Source organism: Amphiprion ocellaris, chromosome 14 (genome assembly GCF_022539595.1).
Source record: "Amphiprion ocellaris isolate individual 3 ecotype Okinawa chromosome 14, ASM2253959v1, whole genome shotgun sequence".
Taxonomy (NCBI): domain Eukaryota; kingdom Metazoa; phylum Chordata; class Actinopteri; family Pomacentridae; genus Amphiprion; species Amphiprion ocellaris.
Genome location: NC_072779.1, coordinates 11,637,487 through 11,657,794, shown reverse-complemented (window position 1 = coordinate 11,657,794; position 20,308 = coordinate 11,637,487). Strand labels below are relative to the sequence as shown.

Genomic DNA, 20,308 nt, shown 5'->3' with positions numbered 1-20,308 from the left:
GTTATTACCACTTACTGTGAGAATTTATTTATTACACAGTGAAATAACATTATATGAGTGGTTCTGAAAAGCGTGTACATTTTATATACTCATAGACTGTCCCAAATTCAAATGGACTGTTTCTTTCAGCCGTACAGAGATCGTAGTCGTTAATTAATTGAGCTTAATTTTAACACAGCTTGTATTTTGTAGCTTATGTTTAGCTAGCGTCCCACAGGGACTGAGGTGAAAACATTTTTTCAAGCTGAATTGGTGGCTACTGGGGATGTGGTGGTAAAATATGAACGCAATTTTAGCTATTTTTATTGACACGGCAGCTTGTTGCTGTTGTAGCATTTAACCCGAAAGCTAAAGAGTTAGGTAGCCTTCTTCCTGGAACCTGAACAGGTAATTCACCAGTGTTTCGTTTCCAAGTGTATTCGAATAAGCGCATTTGCAAATTCGGGACCGAGTTTTTTTTTTGTTTGTTTGTTTGTTTTTTTGTTTTGTTTTTTGAAAGTATTCGTAAAGTACATTTTGAGTAACAGTTGTATTTTTTTCATAATTTTATTTATATACACCCGGGTTCTTAATGCGTAGGAGTTGGAGTCTTTCGTTCTGACATTTCATGTGACCAGATATGAGAATGATTATTTGTCATTCAAAGGCAAAAATACTTTTGTGTCATAAACTGTTTTAAAAATGAAGGCAATGTTTCCACAACCAGCCGTTACCACAATCTTTGCATAGACTGCCTATTAATTTTTTTATTTCCTAAAGGTAATCTTAGCAACTTTAGGAGCAAGTGATTAGAATGCTCACTTGTCTTGCTATTCAATATTAAATTGCAGTGTCTTCCATTTTGTGTCTGGGTTTGGAGCCTATTATCCCCCCTCAGCCCCTACCTAATTTCTTGTTAATCTCTATTGTACAAAAAAAAAAAAAAATGCTCCTGAAAAATAGTTGAAAAATAAATCATAAAGTAGCACCTGTTGCTTGAGGGCACAAGGGCAACTGCAGGCCACCATAAACAATCCTCACACTCGCATCAGTGCAGCAAACAAATACCATACAGTACAAATCACTAGCTTGGCTGAAAGGACATAGAAAGTAGCTGCATTCTTTTGCCACAGCTGGCTTTGTGTGATCTGTGCAACCATAAAATCTGCACCATGAAAGATGATTTCTTCTGGGATCTGTGTTCCCTGAATTCTTGCAGGCAATCACCCAATACCAGTGAACAAGTGCAGCCTTATTCACTTGTTGACAAGCAAAGTTTGCTATGAAAGTCCTTAAAAACACAGTCTTTAAAGAAAAAGAAATTCAGCCAAAATTCAGTTTGATTGGACCATTCTTATGCATTGCATAACCGTTTAATGAAAACCATAGATACAAAAAAAGTGATCTGCATTTTTCAAGTTAAATTATATCCTCCTTTGTCAACCAGCCTTTATTGTCACACTGCGACAGAGACATAAAATCATAACGGGAGCCCTTGATGGTCTAACTCACTACATTAAAATATTCTCCCTGAGCCACATCGAGGCTCGTGGGAGGAAACCAAGAGCATTTGTACACATTAAGCTGTCACTGTCAATTTAACGATCATACCTCAGTGTTATCTTGACATATGGCTTTGTTTTTGTAAAGAGAGGGGGGAAAAAAAAGCTGAAAATGATTTTCCTTTTACTGTCATCATGCCACCATCTGCCATTACAAGAACCCTTAAAAGCTTTAATTCTGTTTTAGCTGGATAAAAAAAAACAACAACAAGGAAATATTATGTGCAATACAACTTGGACACAAAATCTAAAATGCAATGTAGGGGCTGATAGACACTATAAGAATTTCGAGCATTTAAAGGCAGGCATTTATGTTTTTATGATCAGAATTCAGCTAAAATAAATTTCCATGTTACAAAATACTGTGGGAAAAGAGTATATTTAGAATTTAGAAAATGTGTGACAGTCACTATAGTGGCTTATCATTTCTAAGGGTGTTATTTCGTAGCTTCCCATATATTGAGAGCAGTAACATCCAAAATGCCTCCGGCCAAAAATTAATCCATAGAGGGGAAGTAGGCCACGGTCAGCTATTGAAAAACTGTCACCAAACAGTTAGTGTGCTGCAGGCCTTTGACTGCAGTTCACTTCAGAGCTCAGCTCCCTCTGCAGAAAGCAGGGCAGTAAATTATCCGCCCAAAACGAGGATTACTGAGAGGGAAATAATCATTTAAGCAGATGGCGCTTAAGTGCAACAGATTATAAAGGTAATGACCATTATGATCACTTTCATGTGGCATGAACAATATACAGCAGTATGTCCACAGGGGGAATAAAATTCCACCACTTACAGCTTTCCCCTTTTCACTTTATTGCATTTAATTTGTATCTTCATACCAATCTTACCTTCAGTTTTAACATGACTGAGAAACAAATTCATTCATGTGCTGAGAAGGGAAAACGACTCTCATGATTTAGCCATCGCCTACACTATGGAAAACAAGTGTAAGATCATTTTTTTTCACACCTTTTTATAAGACATCCGTTAATGTGTGATTGTGAGACATCAAAACAGTTAAAGTTTTTTTTTCTGTGTCCTGTGATGATTTGAGATTTTCCTCATCTTTCGCAACAATTTGAAAATTTCCACGTGGCCCTTGACCTCTAAATGTCACACACACAGATTTTCCTTTTCTTTTTATATATTCTGCACTTGTTGCATCCTCTGCACAGAAAGGTACACTTCGTTTTTTTTTCCTAGGTTGCCCAATGTGGAGAGTTCAAGAGGTAGTTCGTCTGCATCACACAGGATATTGCTCAACTTTGCAAAGCTCTTTGAATAATCAAGATGACATAGTTTTCATTCTTGGAGATACAGTAATAGATAGTCGGTGCTCTGGTTTTCAGTTCAGAACAGTTTGAAACAATAAAACAGTCTTAGTATGATATCTTGCTAATCATGTTGGAAACTATCACGGCTAAAGCTGCTAATGAAGTGATCTGTGCCGCTCTCAATAGTTTCCCCCTCTGAAAGCTGTATACATCCATTTCCAGTGCTACCATCTTGCTTGACTATTCTTTCCTTACTCTCTTGATCTCCTTTCCACTCTCTACTTCTTCGATCCTCACACCTTCGCATGCCATCCCAACCCACGTTCTCCCTCTCCAGGTTTATGCTCCTTTCTCTTTCCATTTCCTCGGCCTCTTGGGCTATCTGCTGGCTGTTCAGGTAGATGCTACTGTGTGAAACCATTGTGCTGGTGTCCCTGGAAGGAAGAAGAGCATCCACATCTGCGTCCACCTCCAAGAAGGAATTCATAGGAGGTGTGAGGTGGTCTGGTGGCTGGTCTTGAAGCTTGTTTCGTCCCTGCGTCTGGCCTTGCTGATGGCGATGCTTCTTGCGTTTCTTGGCGATCTTCAGGTCCAACGAAGCATAATTCAGGTCAGGCTCTAAAGGCTGGTTTCAGACAAAGTGAGTTGGTAAAATAGTTAATAAGCTTTTTCTTCCAAAAAAAACCAAACAAACCTCAAAATGCAGCAACTTTACGGATAAGTTTATATTTTAGGTAAAGACTCTTGTGCATATTCTCATGTGATTGAATTCAACGGGTTTATTTTTAGAACATTTTCAGCTTAATTGTGTTCACTTGTTCACAGTTTCATTGACCACAATGTGCCTCTGGTGTCAGCTGCCTTCCATTTTGAAAGCAGTACCTTCAGCATGGGTTTAACTGATCTGCAGGTGTATTTTTAAATATAAACCTTTGCCATTATATATTCAGTTGAGTGTGAACAGAATGAAAAAATCTGTAGAATATCGGCTTTAACCACATAAATTCAGTCATTTTAGAATATGATTATTTGTAAACAAAAGACAAAACCCATTTTTGCATCTTACCTTTATGTGTCCATTGTGATTATTCATTACGTGTACATTTATGCATCCTCTGTGTTGAAGATACAATGCTTTAGAAAGGGGAAATAATTTTATTCCACTGTAATGTGAAGTTTAGCGAAAAATCACGTGTAAACTAGGTACATTTAGTAAAAAGACTTTGATTTGAGCTTGCGCCACACACATACGCAGAAGCATAACGCATTATGTTTTCACTGCGGCAGTCAGCGCTGATGGTCTGTACACATGCTTTCTACCATTTCATAATCAACATCAATGCCAAAATGTAGTAAAATACCATAACTAATTAGAAAAATGTGCAAATTAAGCAGTCAGAAGAAGTGCTGTATTTAGAGAGTTTTGTACATCCAGAGAAACAAAATAGTAGAGAAATTGTAATATGGTGATGAATAGCATTTACCTTTTTAGAGTCTCTTGCGCGTCGCATGGTCATCATCTCATAGCAACCCTCTGCAGAACCTGAAGTAAAACACTTTTGTCATTATAAAGGCACACACGACAAAACACAAAGAAGTTTATGAAAAAAAATGGAAATCTGAAGGAATTAAATAGTGGATTTATCTAAATCATCTAAACTCATTTTAAGTACAACCCGCTTGAAATTGATTCACCAACTTTGACATTGATATAAATTTCTTGGTAATAATTAGCATTTGCAAAAATATACTATATACACATGCAGAAAGAGTCAAAATGTAATTGTGTAGGCAAAGCATGCACAGCTTAGACAGAATATTTTTTTATGCCAGTGTGAGTCATACAATGTTATTGTAAAAACATGTTGTGATTTCCCCTTATGTTTTTCAAAAGGTGACAGAATGCAGGCCTGCGCTCACCTCTGCTGTCTGCGCTGATGTTGCCGTAGATTGGATTTTCCTGTTGCTCATGCTGATCGTGGGGATTTTCCTGCTGCTCGTCATGATTGAGGTAATGAAAATATTGCCCTTCGTTTTGCGTCAGGCTTCAGCAGGACAGGAAAGAACGATGCCACAGTTTGTATATGTATGTAAAATTCATACATTTTAATTTGCACATAAGAAGGAAAATAAAAACAGTCATTTACCTAATATTACTGACTATAATGTAAGCAATAGTATGTAGTGGACTAAATAATATTTGGCTGAGAAGCTGAATATTAAAAAATACATAAAAAAACACATACGTTTCTCCTTCAGGATTGTCTGGGTAGCAGGAATCATCTGTTTTTGTGAGAACAAATATTCCGCAATTTAAACAATGCCCTGTTGTCCTTGTAAAAGCTGAGAGAGGTTTGGAATGAGCAATGACTACATTTTAAAAAAAACAAAACAATATGACAAAGAAATGTAACTATACCTCTGCACAAGGTGGCTCTTCGTCTGACGCAAAGGATGATATTGAGACACAAAGAGACCAACAGGGCCAAAGACAACACTGCCAGAGCTATCATATACAGGAGACAGTCTAAAGAAACAGCAAAAAATATCTTTTAGCACCTCGGGAATTGAAAAACAAAGAGTTGTCTGACTCAGTGTGTAGAATTTGAGATTTAGATTTTTATTGGTGATGAAATATTTCAAATATTCATCCCCACTTTTGCGCCGGTGACAGACAAAAATGCCATTAAATTCTTAAGCAATCCCTGATCTATAAGATGAGAAATAGAATGCAAAAAAATGACGTACTCTAAAATTGTTAATGTGTTTTACAACTACCAGATTGTGTGTCATGTGGTACTGTGTGTAGAACGTCTAATTTTGGTCTTTCAAGAAGTAATCTCCCTTATCTCAACTCAACAAAACTGACAAATTTCACAGGAAATTGGTTGTTTCTGCTAAGACATTTGTTAATTTTTTTTGTAAATTCACCATCAATTCTATGTAATCAAAAGAATAAATAACTGGTTTAAAAGTGTCATGTGAGACGCTAATCGACGAAAAAGAGAAAGCAATATAGAATGACGTATGTAAAAGTCATAATTGTTAACTGTGTGCTTTCTTTGTGGTAAACCTCCAGTTTTTACGTGCACCTTTTGTTCTGCCATTTTTGTGACATGTGCTTTAGAAACCGTGTGTCTGTTTGTAGTTTTGTGGTAAAAGCAACATTTTGCGAAATTGTACTTGGGTATTCGTAAAACACATGTACAACGTATAAATATTAGATAGACATTTGAAGTATCACTTTAGAAGTTTTAACAGTCGGTCTGATCCTACCTTGATTGCTCATATTCCAGCCGTCTTGAACAGAACAGGTTGTCTGTCTGACACGATTGCTCTCAGGCTACAGATCATCACTGGGTTTAATCAGTGAGGTGTGCTACACTGTAGTCTATTTTTACCCTGCCTTTGTTACGTCCCTGTTATCACATAGCTTTGAAAACTGGCTGCTCTTCAGTTACAAACAGGAAGCAATATAACCTCATTCTGAAGCAGGCGCTCGCAGTGCTGTTGTAGGGTACGATATGATTTCAGACAGATCGCTGTATTATTATAACGACATCACAAGTGTTTAGATATGTCAGCAAATTCAATGCTAGATGAAAATGTGCAGATTTAAACATGTAACAAAGAAACAAAAGGAGAGACATTTCAGCATAAAAAAGCAGAAAATTTTCACTTAATTTTATTTTGCAGCTAAGAAAACCTCTCCTAGTCCTTACTGATCCTAATTCTGAACTTCACCGACCATGTTTTAATCCTACCTCTAAAACTTGTCGCCACAACGCGGCACACATCTAGATTTGATTTGAGCACAGTACAGTAGTTCTTTATACATTCTATTACCTGTATTCATGGGGCTTCAGAGCGTATATCAAGAATTTATACCAGGCATACACACAGACCATTGTGGTTTTTGCTAGTGTGGTTGGAAAATCAGAAGAAAAACTACAGGTTTCTCAGTACAGCTAAATACGTGCGCGCATTTAGAGTGTATGTGAATAAATGTATTAGTGAGTAACCGAATTAGGAGCAGAGCCCACCTAATTTGGCCTCTTGCAAAATTTTGAAGTCAATTTTAAAGACATTTTCAACTACATACAGGATAAATATTTTTTTAAAAAGTCATTTATTTCTCAAAATCTGAAAAGCTGTGATATTAATCTATGCAAAACTCATTTCCTATATGTGTTTGGTCGTACCCAGTGGTCGATATGTTTTTTTAGCCATTAAGCCCATGTGGTTTGTGGTTTTAGTCCCACTCAATAAGTGTCACTTTGTGGTACATGTGAACAGCAGTGGTCCTTGACACTTGATACAATAGACAATTGCATAAGAGGAAGTCGGCAGAAGCTGGGGCTATTTAAAGGACACAGAAAGTAAAGAAATCTTACTGTACTTAAAACTGTTTACTTGTTTAATTGCTGCATGTGATCCAAGCGTGGGAATGTCAAATCCAAATGACTGCATTTAGAAGCCTAGTGAATATATAATACTACATGAGTGTCACAAGAGAAAAAGTAAATGACACAATGATGTGCTGTGTAGCAGTTCAGTCACTTCATAGTCAAATTTAACAAGTTTTTATTGAAATTGTTAGAAACATACTGATTGTTAATACATTTAGTACAAAACAAAATCATAACAAAATATGTCATTTCTGTCAGAGTGCATGCAAATGATAAAAATGTTGTTCTTTATAACATTTAATCAACCCACAATTTCCTGTGACAGGGTTGTAATTGCAGTTTACAACTGGCCACAACTGAAAGTAAAACATTTTGTGACTTTTGGTAAAACCAAAACAAGATACTCTGGTGTTTAAAGAAAGTGCACTACATCTTAAAATTGCATCAGATAAGATTTACATGAGTAGTTGATGATGGAATACACTGTCAAATGTTACTTTCATACATATAGAAACATGGGTACCAGGAGTTACATGTATTCCATTGCTGTGTCAAGATAACACCTGGCACACAATTTTGACCAAATGACTCCTTTTGTCATATCATAACAAACATTTGTTGCATATCTTTCGATTCTACAACCGAGTTACACCTTGAAGTTGGGAAAAACTGTGTTGAATCCTCGCTTTGTCTTGCAGCTGTATACTTGATTGGAGGTGGAGGAGGTTTGAACGGAGGAGGTAGATCCATTCTACAGAGGGAGAGTAAGAGTACAGTTATTGACCGGTGGCACTGCTAGACAGTTAAACTGTACCCAGGAGGTAGAAATTATAGGATATGTGCATCTATCCAAAAATATGAGAGATATCATGACTATTTATCCAGTCCATGACCTCAAATAAGCTCAAGCTGATGTAGAGGATGGCTGAATGACATATAGTACGAATTTTACCTCTTCTTTATCATTTGTCTCCTGTAGAGAAAACCAGCCCCGGCAATCAATACCAGCATCGGAACAATGATTAACAGCAAAAACAGACGACTCCGTACAGCATCTAAGAAGCAGATTGCAATAAAGGGAAATGTATTTTTTATAGGGCACAAACAGTCAACAACAGACACTAACATATTGATCATCTTGCTCTGGTGAAACCAAGCAGACTCCAATAAATATTGATAACAAATGGAACGCTACAATATGAAACCTTTTGCCTTGTGGCAGAAAAGCGTGTCCTGCATTCCTCCCCCTCAGTTGGTTGTGCATCAGCCCATGAAGTAGACACTGTGTTTAATGAGTTTTCTACCTCGAAAAGGCATCTAGCCTGAGGCTGAGAAAACTGGAATCTGCAAAGGTTCCACATGTGATGAAGATGCAGATGAGTAAGGTGAAGAAACTGCAGATAATATTCACCCATAGCTTGTCAGGTTTTTGCCTTTTAAACATTTAGCGCCGCTGTTAGGTAGTTATTTGCTGCTTTCAAACAGTTTTTATTGTTTACTTTTCAGCCCTGTGGCCTTGCGTTGATAGCCATAAACAATGCTACCCACACTGTTGACAGTCCCTAGGACAAACAATATGCCCCAGTCTAATGGCATCAGTAACAAGCCAGTGCAGATACAGGGTGTCAGAGACAGACTGATAAGACATAATGCTGTTCTTACATAAAAGATATTTTTCTTAAACTCTTCCATTGTATTTGCTGGAGTGGCATTCATGGATAAAAGGAAGCAAAATATTACCTATTTCCTCGTTGAATATACTTGTAGTTTCTGCAGCTACAGTTGGAGCTGCATTGGGATTTTCAGAATTTCCTGAAATGTTTCCGAAGGTGCTGGTCTCTTCTGGCCTTGTCGAGAAAATGTCCGCTGGGTGGATTGTGGACTCATTCCTCGTCTCATCACCGGCCATTTCTGGTGTCTCTTTAAACACTGTGCTGCTATAGCTTGATCTTGTGGAGTGTGTGGCAGGGGAGGATGTAACACCGGTATGTCTTGATTGTGTAAAAGACGTTATATTCTCTATAGCTGTGACTGTAACATCGCTTGTGTTTGGATTAACAGTATCCATGTTCGTGGTCCAATTTGCATGGGTTGAGAGCTCAGTAGTCATTGACGCGTTAAGGCTGCTGTCTGCTGATTCAGTCAAACCCTGTGGTGATGCTGTCACAAGATCTGAAAGGAGCAAAACAAGGAGCAATAAACATGCTGTCAGCAACAGTATACTGTACTATTTTGATATTGAATCAAACACAACTTTTCCTGGAGCTCCAGAGCAGTCACTCTTTTGAAAAGACTGACAAACTCTATCCGTCACATGAGATTCTGTACATGTTTGTGGCATTTCCGGTTTCTGACATAGTTTGGCGTGTTTGTAAATAATTCCTTTCTTGCCAAGAGTTAAAGTTAGTGCCACTCATAAATGTCCAGTAAAAATGTGGTTGGAGCCGGAAACCTATTAGCATTCCTTAGCATAAAGACCAGGTATGGAAAGTTAAAAAAATTTTCGCTACTTACATGTTGCTTGTATAATCCCATCACAAACATTTTATAATAGTAAGTTGTGTTTTTACAGGGAGTTATGCACTGAAGCCATTTTTTGCTGGGAACAATAATTTCCTATAGTCTTTGCTGGTTGCCTGGCAACTGCTCCTGGTAAGAAATGGTCTGCCACGTAACCTTTCCATAAAACCACTGCTGTTTTTTTTTTTTAGTTTCACTTTTTGTATGCATTTCCCAAAATATGAAACTATTCCTTTACTGAACCTCACTTTGGACCAGAATATAGAGCAGGGATTATCAATAATGTACCACAAACTTTAAAATACCCAGTGCCCAGTGATACATCATTAAAACATGGGCGAGTTGGCATTTATGAGAACATGCATAATCAATATAAGTAAAATCCATTCAAGAGCTCAGACTGTGAAACCATGGGTACAGATTTATGAGGCAAAAGTGTGGGCGAGAATTGCAAATTTAATTTTATGTAGTACATATTTTCCTACAATATAAGAGTAGCTTATGTGTTGTATGTCAGCTTTTTGCCATTCTACCAGCACATACACGTGGACATCTCCAATAAGACACTGTGTAGAGATTGCAATTATGCTAAATTTAGCTAATTTACAATCATATTAAATGTCATGAAATGCTGCCAGACAGTGTGATCTATTACTACACTGTGCCAGTTTCAAGTAGCTCATCTCAATATTTTTTCAAAACTTTCATTTGTTGTACTACTCCAATCTGTCCAACAGATTGTGCTCTCACCCCACGTCATGATTCAGAGTTTGCATCGAGACTCTGCTGTGTGTTTTGTTCTTGTGGTTTGAAAGTAGACAGAAGGGAAGAACAGGAAGTAACTTCTGACGTCTGTGTGGCTTTTATTTTTTGTTTTTGTTACATTTTCCAATTCTCATGAGATATGTGTATGCAGGATGAGAAAGTAGACAACTTAATTTCCTACCTGAGCACAGCCAGCTCGCAGCACTATACCGAGCTTTATAACCAGTGGTGGCAGATGACATGCAGTTTGCTTGTTTTACAGTGTAAAACTGTAAATGCTGTTTAGCTGAGTATTCATTCTGGTTCCATGTGGCGACTGATTTAAAATAATTGCGAGTTGTCATTGTTTTCTTTTTCTTTTTTTTAACGTTTAGTAGTTCCCAATTTATTTGCAGTTACTAGTATATTCTCATAACATGGCTGGCAGCTCCAAAATCCTTTGAATCTCTCTCCTTCCTTTCAGCTAATTAAAAATTAAAATTGAGTGAGCTAGAGTATAATAAAAGTTCAAGTATCAGCTTTCTGGTCCTGTGCAGTTTATTAAGTCATTCGGTCTCTTGGGCCCTCTGCTAGATTGTTAATCCAGCCCTGAGGAGATGATGAAATTGAGTACGACACAAAAAGGCAGATAGCAGCAAAGAAATAGAGAGGCTCACCTGTCCTTAAGCTTGTGGTTGCTGTTAGCACTGTGATGGTAAACTCTTTTTGCAGACTATTGTTTCCTGTGTTGACAGTCAGTGTGTAAACCCCTGCAAGAGCATCAGTCACCCACCGCAGCTCAAGAGATTCATTCTCTGACACCAGCTCCTTGTTCTAGGGCAAAACAAGATTATGTAGCACATAAATATCGTTCATACTGAAAAGATGTTTTTGTGATGTAGGTTTTGATGTCAGAGTTAATCGAATCTTCTTGGTGTTCATTGAATGAAGTGAAGTTCACTGAAATGGCAGGAAGTGACTGTAGATGTGTTTTGTCCTTTACCTTGGTCCACCTGTACTGTGCATGAGGGTATAATCTGCAGCGAATTGTCACATTTTCTCCATTATGAACCTCAACAATGCCATCCACATCACACGTTATTTTAATGTCATCTGGAGAAAAGAGGTGAGATTATTTGAATTCTTAACAAAACAAGAAAGCTGTAAGTTAAATGCAACAAACAGAGCATATCAGGTAAAGCTCAGCTAACTACTATAAGTGCTGTAGTTCTGGCGGTAATACACATGAACACCACATTCTATATAATGTCTTCTGTCTCTATTATGATCATGACATCCCTTCAGTTCACTGAGAGCTGAAGAGAACTGTGCATTGTGCCTGCATCATGGGACAGCTACATGAATGATGAGAAAAAAAATAGGCCAAACAGAGAATTGAAAAGAAGTGTCTTGTGGCAAACAAAGCTCCTAGATGTGTTCTTGCAATTATTACGTGCATTTGCGCTGAAGCAAATAACTGCTTAGATTGGCACAGGAACAGTACCCTGATGCAATCAGGAGTAACATTAAATATATACAATGGGCAATAAGATAGAAACATGTGGTATATATTTCTATGTAAAATATTCAACACTGTGTAGACTGCAGAAGCTGGTAGACACGTACATCCTCTTACCTTTGACTATTAGCTCTGTTTCAGTCTTTATGGATCCCAAAGGAAAAGTTGTCATTTCACAAACATAAATGCCACTGTCCCATTTCTTCACTTCAGGAAGGTGTAGACAGGAGCCTGTCAACTTGTTTGCATCATTGTTCTTAATCAGGATGGTGACATTAGGCCTGAAATAATGGTATCCATGACCTGAGCTGTACAAGGCCAGCTTTGTGCTTTCATTTGTCTTCTTACTCCATTCAGTACTCACAATCTTGAGATCAGTGGGTTTTTTTACAATGCAAGGTAAGGTAATGTTCTGGCCCACAGCAGCTTCCACCGTGTCAGCATGGAGCAGCTCGACATCCTGGAGCCCTGTCAGGCAATTCAGATAGCGTTAGAAGCAAGAAAAATGAGGAGACAAAATCACTTACACTTTGAAGTTGATAATACAGACTGCAGTCCGCTGGGATGCAGGCAGATAGAATCATAGCATTATACTGAGGCAGCTTGTCACACCAGAAGCCAATGCACAGTTCAAACCCACAGTGAATATCCTGTCTTTGCTGGTATATTATATGAGCTACAGCATATTTGAATGTCCAAGATTACCTTGAATAATATAGGCAAGAAGCAGGAGTGAGAAGGCCATTCCCAGTGCATTTCCAGTCATGTTTGAGTCCACCAAATTCATTAGATCAATCAGGCTGAATCTATTGAGGGATTCAGCAGAGACAGAAACAGGACACTGTCAACTGAGGTTAAAGAGTCTGGCAGAGACTGTGAGACAGTGAACAGGATGACCTATCTTTACAGGAAGCCACACAGAGAGACGGAATGAGTCATGTGTAGCGCTGAAGCTTTGTGGTAAGAACCTCTGGTGCAGAGCAGATATTTGCAAAGGATGTAGATCTTGCAGTCCTTATCATTATTTATTCTTTTTGTCAGGTCTAACTAACAAAATGCAGAGCAATGATTCATTTGATTCCAGATTATGTCAGTAATGATCTAAGTCATCCAGGAAGAATGATACCAAGGGAACATCCAAACCCAAACAGAACCGGAAGATTAATTTATGCTCTTCTAAATAAACTTCTTTCTCGCTAATTAATTTCAAACATGCACAAGTGTAATGACAGTCCCTCTTGTTGAAATACAATGTTTTTTGTCCTATCTTTTCACCCAGACTTCCTCCATTTGCGGCTTCATAACAATGCCACTTGACTTCACCTCATTTGAAACCATCTTATATGGTATTTCCCCTGGAGGGCCACGTGAACGTAAACATCACAACAAACACTCCATAACTTTACCCACAGACTTTGTAAGGAGCGGTTTTGAAACCCAGTCTGAGCCTGTTGGTCACCATCTTGGCAGCACCTGACTTTGCCTAACTCGTGACTGATTATAAAATAAGCAAAGTAGTGGGAGCATGACTGAAGCTGAGGTGGGCTGTGGACTGTCGTGTGACTACACCCACCTGTCAGTCAAAGCATCCATGCTCCTAATTGTGCGTAATTTTAAGCCTTAATACAGTTTAAACAGGTGAGGTATATAAAAATTCACCCCCTGTACAGCTGTCACAAATGGGGAAATTGGCTATAGAGAGTGAAATTATTTTTGCACAAAGCTGCAAACGTTTATTTCTGCTTTAGAGTTGGATATTTCAAAACGGGGATCTATGTGTATTGACTTGCTTTCAGAGCCAGCCTCTAGTGGCCATTCACGGAACTGCAGTTTTTGGCACCTGTTTGGCACGTGTGCTTGTTTTATGGAAGGACAGTTTCAAATACACAAAGAAAACTGGGTTATTAAAGGCCAAACACACACATGAAAACATACACACTTGTCAAAATTTTGTGTGGACAATGTGCATGTATATACAGTACATGTTCGATGCAGGCTCAGTCGACAATACAACTAAGAATACTTATTTTCCCTTCATTTGGTTTATCTACTTTTCAGTGTATATCATTATTGCATTCTGCACTTGTGTATATATATATATATATATATATATATATATATATATATATATATATATATATATAAAAAAAATGTTATGACTGAAAATCAGATAAATTGATTGCTTGATATTACTTGCCTTTGTTTTGTCGTCTGTGCTTGTCAGCCTTAATGTGTTAGAGCAGAACTTAACTATAAAGCTTGTCACACTTCCACTGACAGCGAGAGATAAAAGAAAACATCACAGAGATAATTGGAAATCTCGGTAAATGTGATTTTATTACTCCAATAAATACTTTTTACCCTAATATATTTACCATATTCATTAGATGCAAGCAATATTGTTCCTTGCATAACATTGTTACTATGCAACAACACTGAATTTCCAATGCGTGAATTAATTCTTCAAAGAAAATTGAATCATTTGTGTGCAGCTTTGAGAGCAATAGCTTCAAATAATTATGTCCAATTAGCACAGATCATAAGAATAAAGTGGAAAATTTTGTTTAAATCTTCTAACCGCAGGCTTTGTGCATATCTACATAATTGTAAGCTCAGGCTAAGGAGAAGCTGATTATTCAGCAAATGTTTTTTCGTCTTAAAGGATTTAACATAAAAACAAAAACAAAACAAAAAATCAGTTGATATTCATGTTTGATGAATGGGTAGCAGTGCTTTTCAAAGGTAAATGTAACGCTTTTCAGTATCTAATTTAGCTAATCAGAGAAAAAGGAATTTTTATTATTGCTATCACAGAATGCTGATATCCAAACAGCTTGCCCACCTTTCATTCTCCTTATCTCTTCTTCACATATTATGAGCTCTACCCTTCATTCATTATAAATACTCCCTGTGGACCCTGCACTGCATTTAAGATGATTGATAATTTAACAGTCATATTCTGTGCCTGACCTTTATAACATATATTAGGGCTTAGTAGAGTTACTGCCGCCCTATAGGAGATTTATCAGTATTCTGTCAGTGTTTTATCAACGTGTAAGGGGACCTTGCTGTATTGCTCCCTTTGATAAGGGCAGCATCCCTTCCCTGGGGAGTCTTGAAAGTCTCAAGAATTGAAAGACACACACAACATCGCTGTGATTACTTCTTTCAGTGATCCAAGAAAGATCTTGAGAACAAAATGAAAAGCATCCAGAGCATCCAATTAGCATTATAGCGGCTTCTAATCACTTTCCAATGTTCCTGAGAGAAACAGTTGAATAGGAATTACTCTCACATTTACACAGTTAAACAATAATGAAGAAAATCACTGGTCCTGGTAGGTAGGCCTATTTCCGACTTCTTCTTTTTTGATGTGCCGAGAAGGAAAGAAAGTGCTGTAACCTGCTGGTGCACCCTGCCGGCCCCCTGCACACAGTAGTAATAGTTCCACACTGAGGTCACGCCAGCTCTGAAAGTCCCCAGGGCTCCTGGATACCCCGGTGACCTGCAGCAAATTGCACTTTTTGCAGCATATTGCACCAGAACACTAATTGTCAACTCTGTGTGTAGATATTTGTGTGTCTGTGTTGAGGTATATGTTTGTGTATCTGCTGACCTCAGGGCTGTGTGTGAGAGCAACGTAAATACACATTCACACATTCTGCACTGCTCATTTAGACACATTCACTGCTCAGTTTTTGCTGCGAGCGCAGTGTTGTCTCCGTGAAAAATGTGATTTTTAGACGCAATGTATTATTAAAACGTGTGCATGTTTTACAGATTTACTACAAACCAGCAGGGCCTTGAGAAGCTGTTTAATTGTGCTGCTTCTTCATCTTAAATTGATTTCTCATTCTAAACGTGAGGTGAAAAAGGAAAGACGTGTTCTCTCTATCTGTTTTTAGTCATCAGATCAGAGTATTGATTATAGTAGAGAAGTGATCTGAATATGAAACTGTAGTAAAGAGCTTATGTTGAAGGAATTTGTTGGGCCTCATTAGAAGATTAACAGAAATTCTGTTTGTTCATGCTGAAAGGCTGAGAGAGTGCGGTTATTATGGTATCGTACAGCCATAGCATTATAGAATCTTATGTACATTTTTCATAACATTGCTGAGCAGTGTCAGATGTTGAGGTCTTGACGTGGGTAACTTGAAGCCATTTACAACAGCAAACGTGCTTCCTTCTGAGATTGTGGCCTCATACATGTTGTATGTTTTCACATGCAGGTTGAGAGCTCCACGTCTAAAAACAGCTGATCAGAATTTAATCCCAATTCACACTTCAACCTCATGTGCGGCTGCCCCACTAAGCCCTTCTACTGAACAGTGAGCTGATTCTCTTTTTTGGATTGTAAAATTGTAACCACCAAGACTGAAACAAGTTGCCTCCTAGAGGGTGCAACTGGAAAACCAGACGTCCCAATTAAACTGTGACAGTGCTGGTTTAAAGAGTGAGTTCTCTTGCTCTGACAGGGATTCTCTGTGTCCCCACAATTACTTATTTAGAAAGCTCTGCTATTTATATATCACACATGTAAAACGATCTTTAATTATGAATGGAGAATATTGTAATGATGAAATTAGAGCCTACTTACAACCAGTCCAGCGGCTCTGTGTGATTGTACTTGAGCTAAACGCTTATGCCATCATGCTGACAGTGACAACCACACAAATGTTTAGACAAATTAAATACTAAAAAAAGGAAAAGAAAATTGATCCAAATGTCAAAGCTGTTTGGCTACATCCTGTGGAGATCGTGAATTTCAGTGCAAAAGGCCATTGCAGTTTCTTTTAACTAGTCATGCTACTCAGAGTTTCAAGAAGCCCAAAGTGACCAAGCAACATTTCCTAAGAACTATGACTAACCACTTCACAGTCAACACCTGTTGAGTGGCTGGATCAAGAAACAGAAAGATCAACACCTCACTCTTAGCCGACACTGAATTGTGACTGAAAATAAAATGCTGTATTAAGACTCAAAATTTGGGAATCTTTTATTTCTCCCGTTATTTTGACAGAAAGCAGTGACTCACCCAGAAAATTTCCAATGATTGTTTTCACCCCATTCACCGTTCCTTGATTGTTGCTTTTATGTGTGCCTCAGATTTTCCTCATTTACCCCCAACGTTTGGGGAAAAAAATTCAGTGGTTCTTTTGAAGAATAAATGGAAGGAGACAAATAATAAGTGCAGCAATAACAGAGCAACCTCAAACTCTGAACAACATTAAAGTTTTTGACATTTTGGAAACTATCGGAGAGTGGGAGCGCGAGTGAGTGAGGGAGAGACAAATTGAGTATGCCATTGTGTTGGATGAAAATGAGTTTTATAACTTGTCAGGACTGTACACAGTGGGCCACAAAATGAATGGTTTGCAATGCTGAATAGTGTATGGGGGTGTAAGGTGGGATAGCAAAAACAGAAATGCAACAATTTATGCATTACTCATTCACTCTCCCACCTTAGAAAAAATGACACAATGAGAAGCGGCAACAGTAAAATGCTACTCTAACAGCTGGACTAATCATACGTATTGAGAGGATATGATATTTAAATTCTTTTACTCATGGTTTCACTTTTTTTTTTGACCACCTAGCCTTTTGAGATAGTCAGCCTAAAAATATTGAACCTAAGGCATCCCTTTATGTCATTCTGGTAAACAAAAGAAATATTAGATTGTAATTTTGCTGGTTGCAACATTTGTTCAGAACACTGAGAGAGAAGCTCTGTTTTGTGAATCAGCCGACAGAATGTTAAGTGTAGTCAAGTGTGCATAAGACGTGAACTTTTGATATTTTCATGGTTTCAGGCAGGAATTGTGCAAGACATTTAAAGCAGGGAGGATGGGGAAATGCATTATTGTACATTATATATTATCAGTAGGTTTGGTGGAGAATGTTGCCACATTTGGCCAATTGTCAGGTCTTGTGATCCTTCAAAATATACAACTATATATATATATTATATTATATTTATATATATTTAATTCATTTAAAAACAGGACAAGGAAATAAATCTGAGACCTGATTCTCTTTTATAGGCTGGTGGTGTTTGAACAGAGCAGACTGAAGCACCAGCAAAACTACAATATACAGACTGAATCATAAAATTCTGTACAATCAAAATTAGCATAAAAACTAATCTTATTATGCAAGCAAAAACTGCAAGAATAATCTACAGTTTAATGCGCTCTCAGAAACTGAAGACGAACAAAATCCAGCAAAATCTGCCACTGCTTAAAGACAAAGGCTGCGTAAATAGTTTACATTAAAAAAAAGAGATGGATTTAATTGGGCGAACAACTTCATTTTAGTTTGAGGTCACTTGCTTCCTTACTGCATACTTTCATATTTTCACAAAGGCTCCCATCCCTGTCCTATACCGGAAAGCTGATAATCCCCAATTATCCCCTGGATATGAATAAAATATCACCAGCAAACAAAGCATAGACATTGAATACAAGTGTGTGTGACAGAAATCTAGAGTTTCGAATGCAGAAATGTTTTTTTCTTCTTCTTTTGCTATTCTGCACAACAAAAGAAATGGCATCCAGCCCCTTCCCCCAAGTGGTGAAGAGGAGTTTATTTGTGGTATATCTAAAATTGTTATTTGAGCTCATGAAGCCACTGAAACAAGTGCTTCAAGTCGGATTTCCTCTACGTGAAAGGCGTTAAATTCTTTTATCTTAATTCCCTTTATTTCCGTTTACTCCCTCCAGTGGGTGTGACGTGCTTCTCTTTTTACCGTCTCTTGCACTTACACTGATTGATCTGACAGCGCAGAGAGACTTAGTAAATTTGCTGGGTTGTACTTTTGTTTATGTATTAGCACAATTTATCTTACAGTACCACAGCACTGATAATGAGCACATAATGAGCCATGTTTTCAGTGTGTGTGTGTGTGTGTGTGTGTGTGTGTGTGTGTGTGTGTGTGTGTGTGTGTGTGTGTGTGTGTGTGTGTGTGAAAGTGCTTTAAAGTAAACTCAAAGTAGGCTACTGGAGCTAGTTAATTTTTGCTGTATTACAGAACCTTTACTCTGATGTCTTAGGGCTTCTTGCTTGAATACAAGTCTCCTGGGGACCTGATTTAGCGCAGTGAGGAAGAACTAACCCAACAGATGAGAACCTCAGGCTCCAACTGTTAGCTCAAGCTTAATATGATATACACGGCTCTGTCTCACGTTCGACCCCGCACTCAAACTACTAATTTACCACATGATTCCCTTCAGCAGTCTGTTGCAGTCTCTCCCTGGAACATCATCCATTGATTAAAGTTGAATGTGCCTCAGCTCTCAAGAGACCTTCCTACCACATGTAGAATTTCTTAGTAGCTATAATGTATTATCATTGAACCTGCACATGTGTTCAGACCGTTAGGAAGAGCTACCAGTGGAATCCAACTTTTTAAGTAATGTGTGCTATCTTACGAGTTGATAAATTTTTACCACAATGGTGACTTATGAGCTACTTTTATCAGCAAAAGAACATGTGCCATTATATAACAAGATTCAGACAGACAGTGTTTGAGATGGTACATTTTCAGCAAGCAAAAGACAGTTATTGTTCTTGGGAGTTGGTGGAGAAACAACTTGGCTAAATATTGGATTTGAATATAAAATACTGAGAATATACTGCAAAAGATTATGTGCTAATGCCACAGTGTGCCTGCTGGGTGTTCACTTTAATGGGGTAATTGTGCTTTATTTTCAACTTTTCTTATTACCTATTAACGTGGCTTGTGCCAGCTTTGCACCCTCCACCTCCATTAAGGAGATTCAAGAAAATATGGAGTCAAATAATTTATAACGGGCCTACAAGTGCAAGCAACTTTCCAAAAATTGTGATTTTTACCTAAATTATATTGAAAGTGCCCAAAACTGAATGCAAGAATTGCTACTTTTGTATCAGCTTGTTGTGCACATGCTGTTAAACCTTTCAAAAACTGATGACGTGTAATATAGAGAAGTACTTGCTTTCACTGCTTTCAGCAATTTACATTACTGTAAAACTGTGATAATATAAAACTTTTCACTATAATGCATGTGTTTTTACCCAACATCTGTGCATGATGTCATGGTTTCTGTAGAAAAATGCAGAAGCTTGATATGGAACATGTTGATTGATGTAATAAGATCTGCTATGTGTTTCCCTCAGCCAAATTGCAGATAATTTCTCGGAAAAAGCCTCCAATCAGTCTTTCAAGCTAATAATGTGAGCTAATAACACTAAGGCTTCAGGATTCTACGCATATTTAGACCCGCACACAAACACACACATTGCTCACATGTGACAGTTCTCACTGG

General features: G+C 37.9%; 2 protein-coding genes across 3 annotated transcripts; both read right to left on the bottom strand.

The window, feature by feature from the left end:
* Positions 1-1,302: 1,302 nt before the first annotated feature.
* On the bottom strand, positions 1,303-6,247 carry LOC111566150 (uncharacterized). The gene is made up of 6 exons (XM_023266590.3): positions 6,090-6,247; positions 5,233-5,340; positions 5,060-5,096; positions 4,734-4,858; positions 4,298-4,356; positions 1,303-3,438 (listed from the first exon to the last, which is right to left on the bottom strand). Exons 1-6 carry the CDS (start codon positions 6,100-6,102, stop codon positions 2,935-2,937), a joined length of 846 nt encoding a protein of 281 aa, XP_023122358.1. The 5' UTR covers positions 6,103-6,247; the 3' UTR covers positions 1,303-2,934.
* Positions 6,248-7,380: 1,133 nt separating this feature from the next.
* si:ch1073-15f19.2 (T-cell surface protein tactile) lies at positions 7,381-14,005 on the bottom strand. Of its 2 annotated transcripts, none has more exons than XM_023266604.3 (7): positions 12,711-14,004; positions 12,123-12,473; positions 11,490-11,599; positions 11,164-11,320; positions 8,963-9,394; positions 8,175-8,277; positions 7,381-7,973 (listed from the first exon to the last, which is right to left on the bottom strand). In XM_023266604.3, exons 1-7 carry the CDS (start codon positions 12,790-12,792, stop codon positions 7,820-7,822), a joined length of 1,389 nt encoding a protein of 462 aa, XP_023122372.2. In that variant the 5' UTR covers positions 12,793-14,004; the 3' UTR covers positions 7,381-7,819. The 2 variants fall into 2 exon arrangements, 1 of the variants encoding a protein (XP_023122372.2); XR_008603881.1 differs by having other exon boundaries at positions 7,944-7,973; positions 8,428-9,394; positions 12,711-14,005.
* Positions 14,006-20,308: the final 6,303 nt, after the last annotated feature.

Coding starts and splice junctions, on each gene's coding strand:
- LOC111566150 (XM_023266590.3), bottom strand. Junction 4,357..4,733: donor CATCAGCGCAGACAGCAGAG/GTGAGCGCAGGC, acceptor GTTTTACTTCAG/GTTCTGCAGAGGGTTGCTAT. Junction 3,439..4,297: donor GCGCAAGAGACTCTAAAAAG/GTAAATGCTATT, acceptor GTCTGAAACCAG/CCTTTAGAGCCTGACCTGAA.
- si:ch1073-15f19.2 (XM_023266604.3), bottom strand. CDS start 12,792: ATGAATTTGGTGGACTCAAACATGACTGGAAATGCACTGGGAATGGCC. Junction 11,600..12,122: donor AACAGAGCTAATAGTCAAAG/GTAAGAGGATGT, acceptor TCTTTTCTCCAG/ATGACATTAAAATAACGTGT. Junction 11,321..11,489: donor CACAGTACAGGTGGACCAAG/GTAAAGGACAAA, acceptor GTTTTGCCCTAG/AACAAGGAGCTGGTGTCAGA.